At 41.6% G+C, this 14146-nt stretch overlaps 1 protein-coding gene across 3 annotated transcripts in view; it reads left to right on the top strand.

The window, feature by feature from the left end:
- LOC124039678 (vesicular, overexpressed in cancer, prosurvival protein 1-like) overlaps nt 1-14146 on the top strand; it is a 103050-nt gene that overhangs the window by 28924 nt on the left and 59980 nt on the right. For all 3 annotated transcript variants that reach the window (XM_046355900.1, XM_046355899.1, XM_046355898.1), the window contains exon 2: nt 4734-4792. In XM_046355900.1, coding sequence (XP_046211856.1) covers nt 4734-4792 — 59 coding nt within the window. The remainder of the gene's footprint in view (nt 1-4733; nt 4793-14146) is intronic.

Genomic DNA, 14146 nt, shown 5'->3' with positions numbered 1-14146 from the left:
TTTTTTTACTTATCCAGAGCTCTTTGAGAAAGCCATTGTAAGTTAACTGATCGCAAACAGTTTATCCAGTGTTGCCAACTCCTCAGTAAGGAAAGTAGCTATTGGCTGTCCTAAAAGATTCTTAATGACATCACTTCATTTGCACAATTGGCAATTACATTTTGATGGACACTTTAGGAGAGAGGAAAAAGTGATTAAAACACCCTAAATATGTTTAGAACTACGAATGAAATTTCTTCTGTTGATTTAAAAAAAAATGTATGTCACAATTCCAACCCTCCTTTATTTTTATTTTTTTTTATTTTTTTTTTTTTTTAAATATTTTTTTTATTAACAACAAATCAATACATAAAACATGAGGGAACACAAGCATACATAGATTACAAACAATGGACAATCGAGCTAGGGGGTACAATATCACATTACAATTACACAAGGACCTTAAGGGACATGCATATACTTACAATTTTAACAGCTTTTTTGTTAGTAGAGCATTTAACCGTCTTAAAATACAGTTGAATTTCTTTTTGTAGGATACGAAAATGTGGTTTTCTGTTTGTAAATTTACATTTGTGTATATGAAATTTGGCCAAAAGAATAATGAAATTAATTACATAAAAATTATTCCGCTTATTTCTATTGTATGTAAAGAATCCAAACAGTACATCTTTCCACAATAGTGTAAAATCTTCATAAATGTGTTCAATTATAAACCTACTGATGTCTTGCCACAGTTTTCTTACATGCATACAATGCCAAAAAAGATGCACAACTGTTTCTGGGTGGTCATTACAAAAGGAGCAATTTGAGTTGATGTTTTCCTTAAACTTCTTCATATAGTGGTTGGCAGGATAATATTTGTGAATAATTTTAAAGGAAACTTCCTTAATTTTGTTAACAAGTAGGTATGTTTGTGGCAACATCCAAACTTTTTTCCAACAGATATTATCAATAAATCCATTCCAATAAGGCATGACATAAGGCAAAGATACAACATCCTGCTGAAACAAGGTTCATATCGCTCTGTTGTTGAATGGACCAAAAGAGAAACAAATCTTTCCTACTGATGAGTCAACAGGGTCAACAGAAGGTAGGCTCTGAGGGTCAGACCCTCCTCCTTTATCCGGGCTTGGGATCGGCAAAAGTGACCCAAAGACACTGGTAGAGTTACTTCGTTTTAAAAAAGTTTTCTTAATTTGTTTTTGTTTTTAACCTTCTGGTCCACTTAGGAGCCTACAACAAGTCACAGTAAAACATTAACATTTTTAACCATAACATTTCAAAAAATATATTTTTGTATACAATCTACATTAACAATCTAAATGGACCAAAAAGAGACAATAGAAAAACTGCCAATGGCAGTGTGAGAAAATTATGGTAACTCGTCTGGCCCTAATTCAGGTTAATTGTAAAAAAAATAATAAAAAATAAATGTAGGACAGGGTGGGATCAGCCAGTGGTGGCTTTCCGCATGCACGATTCATTTGCAGTCTGGACGAGGAGGGGTGAACATCTCCTGCTCTGACTGCAACGTGAGGGCTGGGCCCCTGTGAGTGCTTGGGGGGACCACGGCAGCACCCACTGCTCGTTGAGAAGAGTAAGAACGATACGTGCTATCACGTCAGAGTCTCGGTCTCCAATAACACCAGAAAGTCGCTAGATTTGTCGCTAGTCTCTTTTTTTCCAAAATGTATTGCTAGAGGGGTCTGAATACTCGCTACATATAGCGACAACGTCGCTAAGTTTGCAACACTGACTTCTTCACCTCATGTGTGACGCTACAACTCGCGGATAGATGTAGAACGCTACGGACTCTCCAGCTTCCGCTGTCTCCCATTGTGCTATTACAAACCAGCACGTGACTGTCTCAACACGGAACCCAAACCGGCTGCACCCATTGTGCATAAATGTATTTTGTCCCCCCCACACCAAACGAGACCACGACACGCAGGTTAAAATATCAAAACAAACTCTGAACCAATTACACTGCTCAAAAAAATAAAGGGAACACTTAAACAACACAATGTAACTCCAAGTCAATCACACTTAGGAAGCAACACTGATTGACAATAAATGTCACATGCTGTGGTGCAAATGGAATAGGCAACAAGTGGAAATGATAGGCATTTAGCAAGACACCCCCAATAAATGAGTGGTTCTGCAGGTGGGGACCACAGACCACTTCTCAGTTCCTATGCTTCCTGGCTGGTGTTTTGGTCACTTGAATGCTGGTGGTGCTTTCACTCTCGTGCGTGGTGGCATGAGACTGAGTCTACAACCCACACAAGTGGCTCAGGTAGTGCAGCTCATCCAGGATGGCACATCAATGCGAGATGTGGCAAGAAGGTTTGCTGTGTCTGTTAGCGTAGTGTCCAGAGCATGGAAGCGCTACCAGGAGACAGGCCAGTACATCAGGAGACGTGGAGGAGGCCGTAGGAGGGCAACAACCCAGCAGCAGGACCGCTACCTTCGCCTTTGTGCAAAGAGGAGCAGGAGGAGCACTGCCAGAGCCCTGCAAAATGACCTCCAGCAGGCCACAAATGTGCATGTGTCTGCTCAAACGGTCAGAAACAGACTCCATGAGAGTGGTATGAGGGCCCGACGTACACAGGTGGGGGTTGTGCTTACAGCCCAACACCGTGCAGGACGTTTGTCATTTGCCAGAGAACACCAAGATTGGCAAATTCGCCACTGGCGCCCTGTGATCTTCACAGATGAAAGCAGGTTCACACTGAGCACATGTGACAGACGTGAGAGTCTGGAGACGCTGTGGAGAACGTTCTGCTGCCTGCAACATCCTCCAGCATGACCGGTTTGGCTGTGGGTCAGTCATGGTGTGGGGTGGCATTTATTTGGGGGGGCCGCACAGCCCTTCATGTGCTCGCCAGAGGTAGCCTGACTGCCATTAGGTACCGAGATGAGATCCTCAGACCCCTTGCGAGACCATATGCTGGTGTGGTTGGCCCTGGGTTCCTCCTAATGCAAGACGATGCTAGACCTCATGTGGCTGGAGTGTGTCAGCAGTTCCTGCAAGAGGAAGGCATTGATGCTATGGACTGGCCCGCCCGTTCCCCAGTCATACAGGCATGTGGAGGACACACACACTACTGAACCTCATTTTGACTTGTTTTAAGGACATTACATCAAAGTTGGATCAGCGTGGTTTTCCACTTTAATTTTGAGTGTGACTCCAAATCCAGACTTCCATGGGTTGATAAATTTGATTTCCATTGATCATTTGTGTGATTTTGTTGTCAGCACGTTCAACTATGTAAAGAAAAAAATATTTAATAAGAATATTTCATTCATTCAGATCTAGGATGTGTTATTTTGGTGTTCCCTTTATTTTTTTGAGCAGTGTATATTAATTTGGGGAAAGGTCGAAAAGCATTAAACACATATGGCAATTTAGCTAGCTAGCTTGCACTTGCTAGCTAATTTGTCCTGTGATATTAACATTGAGTTGTTATTTTACCAGAAATGCACAAGGTCCTCTACTCCGACAATTAATCCACACATAAAATGGTCAACCGTTTCTAGTCATCTCTCCTCCTTCCAGGCTTTTTCATCTTTGAACTTATATGGTGATTGGCATCTAAACTTTCATAGTATTATCACGACGACCGGCAACACAGTTCATCTTTCAATCACCCAGGTGGGTACCTGCTTCTATAAACAAATGAGGAGATGGGAGAGGCATGACTTGCAGCCCAATCTGAGTCTGAAATAGAAAAGATTTCGATTTTAGCCCTTGGCAACACATACGCTTGTTTACGCGTGCGAGCAGTGTGGGTGCAATTTAATAATATAGATTTCTACATTTCTTTTGCAATGCTCACGCACGCAACGCAAGCGGTGGAGTCAGCCTGTAAGCTTCATAATGTGAACTGTGAAATGATGACCGCCATCTGCTTTATCTCCTAATGTATTGCACAAGTTGACTGCAGGTTTTAACTTTAAAATATTCAAATGTATTGAAAAACAAAAATAGTTTTGACGCTATTGCAAAACCATCCTGTAGCTTTTTCCAAATATCCCGGTATACCGTCCAACCCAGCTCCACAAGCATAAGACTGAGGCTCTATCAATTTCTGCAGACTGTCCTCTCCTTCCTTCATCTGCGCTGACCGGAAAGGACATGAAGGGTGAAAACAACATGGTAGAAACTGGTCAAGTCTTTCAGATCAGTTCAAGGGCAGGAGAGGTGGCAAGGAGATTTTTTTTTTTACAGTTGAGAAAGAGCCAGCAGAGATGCATAGAATAGTCCATTTCTGAGAAGAACCAGGTTTGTGTCTATTTGAAATCTCTGTTCCATTCCAAACTTCCAGTCCACCTGGTCAGTCTCCAGTCAAACAGCTGTGGTCCATTCCCAGGACCTTTTTTGATTTGTTGCCATGTTAACTGGTCTGTAAGTGAAGAGGTTGTTTGAGGCCCATTTAAGAAAGGCTTTCTCCGAGCAACCACCCCAGGAAGTTGTGGAGAACCTCTCATACTCTGGATAGGGATGTATTTTGACAGACTTCTGCTGTTCCGAGAGGTTTTCGGGTAATTTGTTCCTGTCAAACGGCAAAAGCGTCTTGGCCTCAGGGCCTCAGCAAAGTACCGCTCTTGGTGATGTACTGAACCCAATGTCAGGTCATACTTTGTGGGATAAATGGTCTGTGTTGGGGTAAGGGAGAGTCTTTAAAAAAAAAAGAATGCATGGACTGACTTATTTTCTCTCCCTGTTGCAGTGTATAGAGGCCAAGAAGTCTTGCTGGTATTTTGAAGGTGGATACCCCATCTACTTTATGTAAGTACAACCTGCTACCTGCCACAACATGGCGTACAATGTCCGATTACATTCTTTTCAAATTATGTGGCATTGTGTTGTGACAACTGCACATTTCAGGGTGGCCTTTTATTGTACCCCAGCACAAGGTGCACCTGTGTAATGATCATGCTATTTAATCAGCTTCTTGATATGCCACACCTGTCAGGTAGATGGATTATCTTGGCATTGCACCCATCTCAACGTCAACAGTGAAGAGGCGACACTGGGATGCTAACCTTCTAGGCAGAGTTCTTCTGTCCAGTGTTTTGCCCATCTTAATCTTTTATTTTTATTGGCCAGTCTGAGATATGGCTTTGTCTTTGCAACTCTGCCTAGAAGGCCAGCATCCCGGAGTCGCCTCTTCACTGTTGACGTTGAGACTGGTGTTTTGCGGGTACTATTTAATGAAGCTGCCAGTTGAGATCTTGAGGCGTCTGTTTCTCAAACTAGACACTCAAATGTACTTGTCCTCTTGCTAAGTTGTGCACCGGGGCCTCCCACTCCTTTCTATTCTGGTTAGAGCCCGTTTACGCTGTTCTGTGAAGGGAGTGTACACAGAGTTGTACGAGAGCTTCAATTTCTTGGCAATTTCTCGCATGGAATAGCCTTCAATTCTCAGAACAAGAATTGACTGACAAGTTTCAGAAGGTCTTTGTTTCTGGCCATTTTGATCCTGTAATCGAACCCACAAATGCTGATGCTCCAGATACTCAGCTAATCTTAAGAAGGACAGTTTTATTGCTTCTTAAATCAGCACAACAGTTTTCAGCTGTGCGAACATAATTGCATAAGGGTTTTCTAATGATCAATCAGCCTTTTAAAATGATTAACTTGGATTAGCTAACACAACATGCCATTGGAACACAGGAGTGACTGTTGCTGATAATGGGCCTCTGTACGCCTATGTAGATATTCCCTAAAAATCTGCCATTTCCAACTATAATAGTCATTTACAACATTAACAATGTCTACACTGTATTTCTGATCAATTTGATGTTATTTTAATGGACAATAAATGTGCTTTTCTTTCAAAAACGAGGACATTTCGAAGTGATCCCAAACTTTTGAACGTTGTGTACAGTCAAATGATAGCGTCTTATCAATAAAAATCTATTTTTCGTATTAACACTTTTCAGAAGAAGCACAGTCTGTTGAGGCAATCGTCTCATCCACGAGTGTACACAAGTGACTTTGTCAAGGCTTACCGTACATACTGCTTGTGGGAGACTGGCCTTTTCACAATGGGTCATCCTGCTTTTGCAGCTGAATGTCACACTCCAGTGAGCTAAGACATCTTGTATTCCCTCTGACCAGGGCCTTAATTCAGACCCACAGCACTTCTCCCCGGCTTAAGCTGCCCATCCATTCTCCCTCGCTGGTAACTACCAGCGTCGGCCGTTGTTCATTAAAATGAGAGTGTGCGCCTCGATGAAGAGATCACCTAGGTAATGGAAGACAACCAGCATTTGACATCCTCCTTCTCCCTGCATACTGTGGCATTGGCAGGAACCAAACTATTTCCAGCAGTTAGAGCACAGGAGTTATCTGTGATTTCCAACAGTGATCCATGATAAGGCACAGGAAGCGAAGAGTCCTTTGCTGTGCGATCAGTGAAACTCCACTACCATCATCATATACAGGGCAAACTACAAGTAACTGCCAAAATAAAGGAAGCACTTGAGTGAAGGAGGGATACAAAGTATATTGAAAGCAGGTGCTTCCACACAGGTGTGGTTCTTGAGTTAATTAAGCAATTAACATCTCAGCATACTTAGAATCATGTGTCAATCGCTAGGCTACCTGCCGTGTGTGTGTCACCAGATCTCAACCCAATTTAACACTTATTGGAGATTCTGGAGCAGCCCTTGACACTGCATTTTCCACGATTAACAAAACGCCAAATAATGGGATTTCTTGTGGAAGAATGGTGTCTCATCCCTCCAGTGGAATTCCCAACATTTGTAGAATCTAAGACACTTAATATTGGTGTTTCCTTTATTTTGGCAGTTTACTGTATATCTACTGGGGAAAGAGGATACCTAGTCAGTTGTACAACGGAATGCCTATACCTGAAATGTGTTTTCTTCATTTAACCCTGAATCAGAGGTGCAGGTGGCTGCCTTAATCGACATCCATGGCTGTGGTGCCCGGGGAATAGTGGGTTAACTGCCTTGCTCAGGGGCAGAACGACAGATTTTTACCTTGTCAGCTCAGGGATTCAATCCCAATGCTCTAACCACTAGGCTACCTGCTAGTGGTTATCGTCCAGATTCTTTACATGAGGAAACAGTGGAGTCCCAGCCCTGGTTAGAGAACAGCTCATTAACTGCAGGCTCTTGAAGGGAGCCCCCCCCCCCCCCCCCCCCCCCAATTGGCCAGGCAGAAGTTCACTGGGCAGGAACCAATTATAGATAGCGGCGTGCTCTTCACCCCAACGTAGTGCTAATCATCCGACTCATCTGGATGTAATGCTACCGATCGCGTAGAGCGTGATGTTCCGGGGATGTGGCAAGCCGTAGCCCTGGCACGGAATGATAATGTGGCTGAGTTTTGTTCAGCAGTAATGAAGTGAGGGGCTGTTGCGGTATTGGGAAAACGTGCCCATCCGTTTGAGTGACGCAAAGGAAGTATATGTGAGACTGGGAGAGGTATCGGACGCTTATCTCTTTTATAATCACTGTCCCACGAGCACACACACACACACATTCCTGATGGGTAGACCACAGGTTGTGAGGATCGGGAACACCACCTCCTCCACACTGACTCTTTACACAGGGGCGTGTCCTCAACACACTGCAGTACTCCCTATTCGCCCACGACTGCGTGGCTTTGCACGACACCAACTCCAAGTTTGCTAACAACACCACGTTGTAGGCCTGATAACCAACAACGACAAGTCGGCCTATAGGGAGGAAGTAAGTGAACTGGCATTGTGGTGCCAGGACAACAACCTCTCCCTCAATGTCAGCAAAACAAATTAGTTTGATTGTTGACTTCAGGAAGCAGAGGAGGGAACATGCCCCAATCTACATCAACGGGGCTGCAGTGAAGTCAGCTGTTTTATGTTACTTGGCGTCCACATCAACGACTTGACATGGACCAACAACACCGCCACTCCTGTCGAGACGGCGCAACAGCATCTATACTTCCTTCGGTGGCTGAAGAAATGTCGCATGCCACCCTGGGTCCTCTCCAAATACTACCGCTGCACCATCAAAAGCAGCCTGACCGGTTGCATCACAGCCTGGTACAGGAAATGCTCCATCCACGACCGCAAGGCCCTCCAGCGGGTGGTGAAGACGGCCCAGTACATCACAGGTCCATGTGCACACCCATCCCGAACATCTACTTGAAATAGTGCCTGAGGATGAGGAAGTCTCGCAGCATCAAGGACCATACACACCCCAACCACGAGCTGTTCAATCCCTTACTATCGGGCAGATGGTATCGGAGCATGAGGTCTGTTACCAACAGGCTTAGAGACAGTTTCTATCTACAAGCCATCAGAACAGTTTAACTGGACTTGACCGCTTGCACTGACTCTCCGTACCTTAGCACACATTCACTCATTAATTTACACACCCACACATACATACACTCACCCACACGTGGGCATATACATTCATGCTACACACACACATCATAACTGCTGCTACCAGACTCTTATTTATTATTGCTAAATACTACACAACTTAAACATTGGCCCCCCAATCCCCCCTTTCCCCAAAACACATGTAAATCATATAATTTGCACCTTCCTTTATTATACTTGTGCTAAAAATTGAATTCTAATCTACTGAGCCATTTACATTGTTTGTATTATCTTTTGTTTCAAATTGTTGCAGGAACCTGCAAGTAAGCATATCTATCCTGGATGTAGGGCTAATTAAAGTTAACTTGATACACAGACACACACACACACACACGTGCCTGCTCATTCCCACCCCAGCCCAAATAGGTGGTGAGCTGTAGCAAGCATCTGCTTTAGTTCGCCAGATCTCTGGAGCTGGTTTTTACATCATGTGTATTTATTTCTTCTAAACACATTTCCGTTTGTTGGATTGCAAATTTCTCAAATATTTCTATGTTCACTAGCTGGACAGGCAAACAACACATAGTACTAAACTGTAAAAAAAAAAAAGAATCTAGTCTAGTGTACTATCTCTGCTGATCACGTCTGCCAATCACTTTATCCATATCTAAGGTAGTAGACAGCTGGTGACATCTCGATCTCTGTCCAACAAACTACTATCAGGTAAAGTATTTTTTTTGTAATCTAATTTCACGTTTCTATATTTAGTTATAGAAACGTGATGCTGTAAAATGACTCCCAACCTAGAAAACAGCAACCGTGGTAATGTAGCTAGCTTGCTAGTTACAAGTAGATATGTTGGTAGTTAGCTCGAAGATGGCTGTATCGCTAGCATGTCATTCAGGGACAAGGAGTGTTTTAGCGATTATAGTTTAATCCAAGTAATAATGTAATACCACAAAAACCGATAGGACAAGTAGTGTAAATCTAATACAGTCATCAAAGCAGGACCCACCAATTTCATTCATAACAAATAAGAAATGCCACATTTTATCCCTGTCAATAAGTGAAATAGGATGATTGCAGATCACCCTGCCTCAGACTGTCAGGATATTCATTTTCTAGCTTGCACACTACATTCCTTTTGCTGTGATTTATTTGATTAATTCTTGTCTCTTACTTTTGTATGACAGGATCTATTCAGCTCTCCTGTATCCTGCTCCCAGAGATCAACCAAGTGCTATTCACCAAGCATGGGGTCATTTACTCACCTGTGAGAAGAACCATTCGACTGCAGTTTCAACTATCACTATTTAGACATTGGGACCACATGCATTTTTGCCTGTTGTCTTTTCTTTGTGGGTTTTGTCTTACACAGTCTAGTGCCCTCAAATTCAACTCTGGACCTCGAAGCCCATTCCACTGCATTTTTTAATTGTTCCCCTCTCAGGGACTGGTTTTAGACCTGGGACACCAGGTGCTTGCAATTAATGATCAGATAGACCAGAACGAGCAGGCTCCAGACCTTGTACCTTGAAGGGTAAGAGTTGAATACCCCTGATCTAGTGCATTTTAGAATGTAAGAAGAGCCACTACAGATGCTTGTTTGAGCATCTTTATTCATTGTCTCTCACTTTTGTCTCCAATGATCTATTCACCAAGACCTGCAGTTTGAACTAGCCCTGCCATCACTATTTAGACAAAGACCACATATGTATTTGCCTTTTGTCTTTTCTTTGTGGGTTTTGTCTTAGTCTAGTGCATTTTAGAGTTGAAGAACACCAACTACAGATGCAAGTGCTTGTTTGAGCATCTCGAAGACTAAATTCAATGTAGTATCATTGAAGCGGAAATACTGAAGCATGTGTTGATGACAGATCTACAGACTCCATCAGAGGCCCAGGCTTTTGGCATAGATGGATAAGAGCTCATTTCTGGACTGCAACATTGTAATATTGTGCCCTCCACAGCACTTGATATGCAGTGTCCTCCGTAATTATTGGGCCAGTGAAGCATTTTTTTCCATCTTTTGGCTCTGTACTCCAGCACTTAGGATTTGTAATGACACAATGATACAGTACATTAATGTGGATGCTACCATGATTACGGATAGTCCTGAATGAGTCCTGAATAATGATGAGTGTGAACGTTAGACGCAAAAATATCCTAATCCCCCCCCCCCCCAAATGCTAATCCCTGTTATTGGAATCGTGAGAGGTTAGCATGTTTTGGGTATGATATTTGTGCTTTCTCACTCATGATTATTCATCGAGAACTATCCATAGCACCCAAATTAGCACCCAAATTAATATAGATATGTTTAAAAACACATTATATTCTTATTTACAATAAAAGTGACTCCAAAATGATACAATACATTATTTATCAGTAACTTCTATTGGGCACTAAATAGTCTGAAACACACCCAAAACAAACAGCTAATGCATTCAAAGGTTTGTAGTCACAAGCTTGATGTAATCATTGCGTGCTAGGAATATGGGATCAAATACTACACATGTCACCTGTGTAATGATCATGCTGTTTAATCAGCTTCTTGATGTGCCACACCTGTCAGGTGGATGGATTACCTTGGCATTGGAGAAATGCTCACTAACAGGGATGTAAACCAAAGACTTGAGAGAAATACAATTTTTGAGTGTATGGAATATTTCTGGGATCTTTTATTTCAGCTCTTTATTCCAACACTTTACATACTTTTTTGTTCAGTATAAGTTAATTTGCCCCAATACTTTTGTTCTCCTAAAATGGAGGGACTATGTACAAAAAGTGCTGTAATTTCTAAATGGTTCACCAGATATGGATGAAAATACCCTCGCATTAAAGCTGTCAGTCTGCACGTTAACCTCATAGTCATTGTATAATTTCAAGTGTTGGAGTACAAAGCGAAAACAAGAAAATGGGTCACTATTCCAATAATTGATTGGTAGGTTACATTATACTTAGATTCTGCCTGAGACAACTTTGCTATTTGTCCCTGTACTCAATAAATGGTGAAACACTGTTTGATCGTGTTCTTCGTTCAAATGTACAGTGCCTTAAAGTATTCACACCCACATTTTGTTGTGCTACAAAGAATTCAAATGTATTTAATTGTCATTTTTGATCCATGATCTACACAAGATAATCTAATGTCAAAGTGTAAGAATGATTCTAACATTTATTAAACATTAATACAAAAATATAACACTAATATACTGTATATCTTGATTAGAAAAGTGTTCACCCCCCCCCCCTGAGAATATACATGTCAGAAACGCCTTGGTTTTGGAGTAAGTCTCTAAGATTATAAAATATTTGCCCATTTTATATATTTTTTTAATTCTTCAAGCTTTGTCAAGTTATTGATCATCGCTAGACAGCCATTTTCAAGTCTTGCCATAGATTTTTATGAAGATTTAAGTGAATTGTAACTTGGCCATTCAGGAACATTCAAAGCAACTCCAGTGTATATTTGGCCTTGTATTTTAGGTTATTGTCCTGCTGAAAGGTGAATGTGTCTCCCAGTGTCTGGTGGAAAGCAGACTGAACCAGGTTTTTCTCTAGGATTTTGCCTGTGATTAGCTCTATTTACATTTACATTATAGTCATTTAGCAGACGATCTTATTTAGAGCGACTTAGTCATGAGTTTATACATTTCCATACTTTTTTTCTGTACTGGTCTGTTTTTCTTAACTCTCTAGCCCTTGCCAATGACAAGTATACCCATAACATGATGCAGCCACTACCATGCTTGGAAATATGATCTCTAACTGTTTTAAAATAACCATTGGCGTCATGGTGAAATCCCTGAGCAGTTTCCTTCCTCTCCGGCAACTATGTTAGAAAGGACGCCTGTATCTTTGTAGTGACTGGGTGTATTGATTCACCATCCAAAGTGTAATTAATAACTTCACCATGCTCAAAGGGATATTCAACATCAGATTTAAAAAAAATATATATATATATATATATATATACCAATCTTTTTTTATTCTGCAAACAAAATTACACTTTCACATTATGGAGGGGGGGGGTGTAGATCAGTGTGAATACATTCTGAAATGTACATTATGGAAAACATGTCTGACACTTCTGTCCTAGTTAGTAGAATAATGAATGGATTGGCAAGTTTTTGGCACCGTCATCCTTGAAGTTAGTAGGAAACATTTTAAGTCGCCTAAATATACTCACATTTCTGATATTTGAAATTCAAACATTCATTTCCAAACTGCCTTTAATACAGGTAACGAGTGGAGGACAGAGGAGCCTCTTAAAGAAGAAGTTACAGGTCTGTGAGAGCCAGAAATCTTGCTTGTTTGTAGGTGACCAAATACTTATTTTCCACCATAATTTGCAAATAAATTCATTAAAAATCCTACAATGTGATTTTCTGGATTTTTTTTTTTTCTCATTTTGACTGTCATAGTTGAAGTGTACTTATGATGAAAATTACAGGCCTCATCTTTTTAAGTGGGAGAACTTGCACAATTGGTGGTACTTTTTTGCCCCACTGTATAATCATACCAAAACATGGTAGAAATGTTGAATTCATTGAGATGGCTAATGAAACACATTAACATTTATAGCAGCTTGCTAGGCTAGTCTAACTTTGGCTAGCTTTCAATAAATTGGCAAAATGGTCAACGGAATTGCCTCTTCATGCGATCAAAACTATTCGTTATTACATTCTGGATATTTCAAGTGCACTCAAACATATGTATCTGATTTCAGTCTTTGGTAGCTAACTATATCTGTTCCCCTTCATCGGACAGCAGCTCGTGTTTTCACACGAGACTGTTAACGTCGTAGATGGAAGTAGGCCATTGGCGATATTTGTCACGAGCAGTATGTACGGGAGTTCTGATAGGTTCCAAGTTTGGAAAATGTACCCGAGCAGACACTGTTGAAATATACTTTTTATGAGAAAATGTGCAAGAATTGAAGGCGACCCCAATGGGGATCGATAAACTTCTAGTTTTCCGGCTTCGACCCACCACCTAAAATATTTTTTGGTGAACAATCAGAGGACGATGGGGTGAAGTGTGGCTCCCGGCTGGTCCCTGATATCAACCCTAATGTCCTGATGATGACTGCCACATTTCTCTCCCACTGTTATGGAAAATGTTCATTGCCAATTGAGTGTGACAGCCAGGGAAGTAATGTACCCATCCTGTACTCTTGGACCAAGTGTTTTTAACGTGCAACTTTTAATGTGAGAAACTGTCTTCACTGACTTCTATGGCTGGTTCTGCTGTGTTAGATTTTATTCACAAGACCAATAAATCAGAGTAAGGGCAGGAAGGAAAGAGGGAGGAAGCTGGAGAATGTTTCCAACATTCCTAATTCACAGAAACCTGTGAATGAAATCTGAATTGCTGCGAAGAGACGGAAGTGAAATGAAATGACGGAAGTGAAATTGACTTATTACAGGTTTATGAGCATGGGGGTTTTTCCATTCTTTTTCTTTTCTGTTTTCTGATGACTAGTTTTGCGCTCATTCTCCTGACTCTCCATCTGTCTCTCCCCAGTCCCTCTCCCTCTCTCTCCCAGTCACATGCCTGTCTACTTCTCTCCCTCTCTTTGTCATGTCTCTGTCTCCTTTACTCCCCCCTTTCAGATTTAACATTTGCATTGGGGTAAAATCCTGGGTTTAATGATTAGAGAGGACCTTGGATTGACTGTGCTGGGTCGTAAATTACTTCATCTCCCTCTCGGGTTTCTCTCATTTTTCTCCTGTTTCCTTATTCATATCCGACCATCGCCACGCGTGACAGGAACCAGCAGATTACAAATGAGACCG

This window comes from Oncorhynchus gorbuscha, linkage group LG07 (genome assembly GCF_021184085.1).
Source record: "Oncorhynchus gorbuscha isolate QuinsamMale2020 ecotype Even-year linkage group LG07, OgorEven_v1.0, whole genome shotgun sequence".
In the NCBI taxonomy this organism is placed as follows: Eukaryota; Metazoa; Chordata; class Actinopteri; order Salmoniformes; family Salmonidae; genus Oncorhynchus; species Oncorhynchus gorbuscha.
The sequence above is the reverse complement of the archived record's forward strand: the minus strand, read 5'-3'. Positions and strand labels throughout refer to the sequence as shown.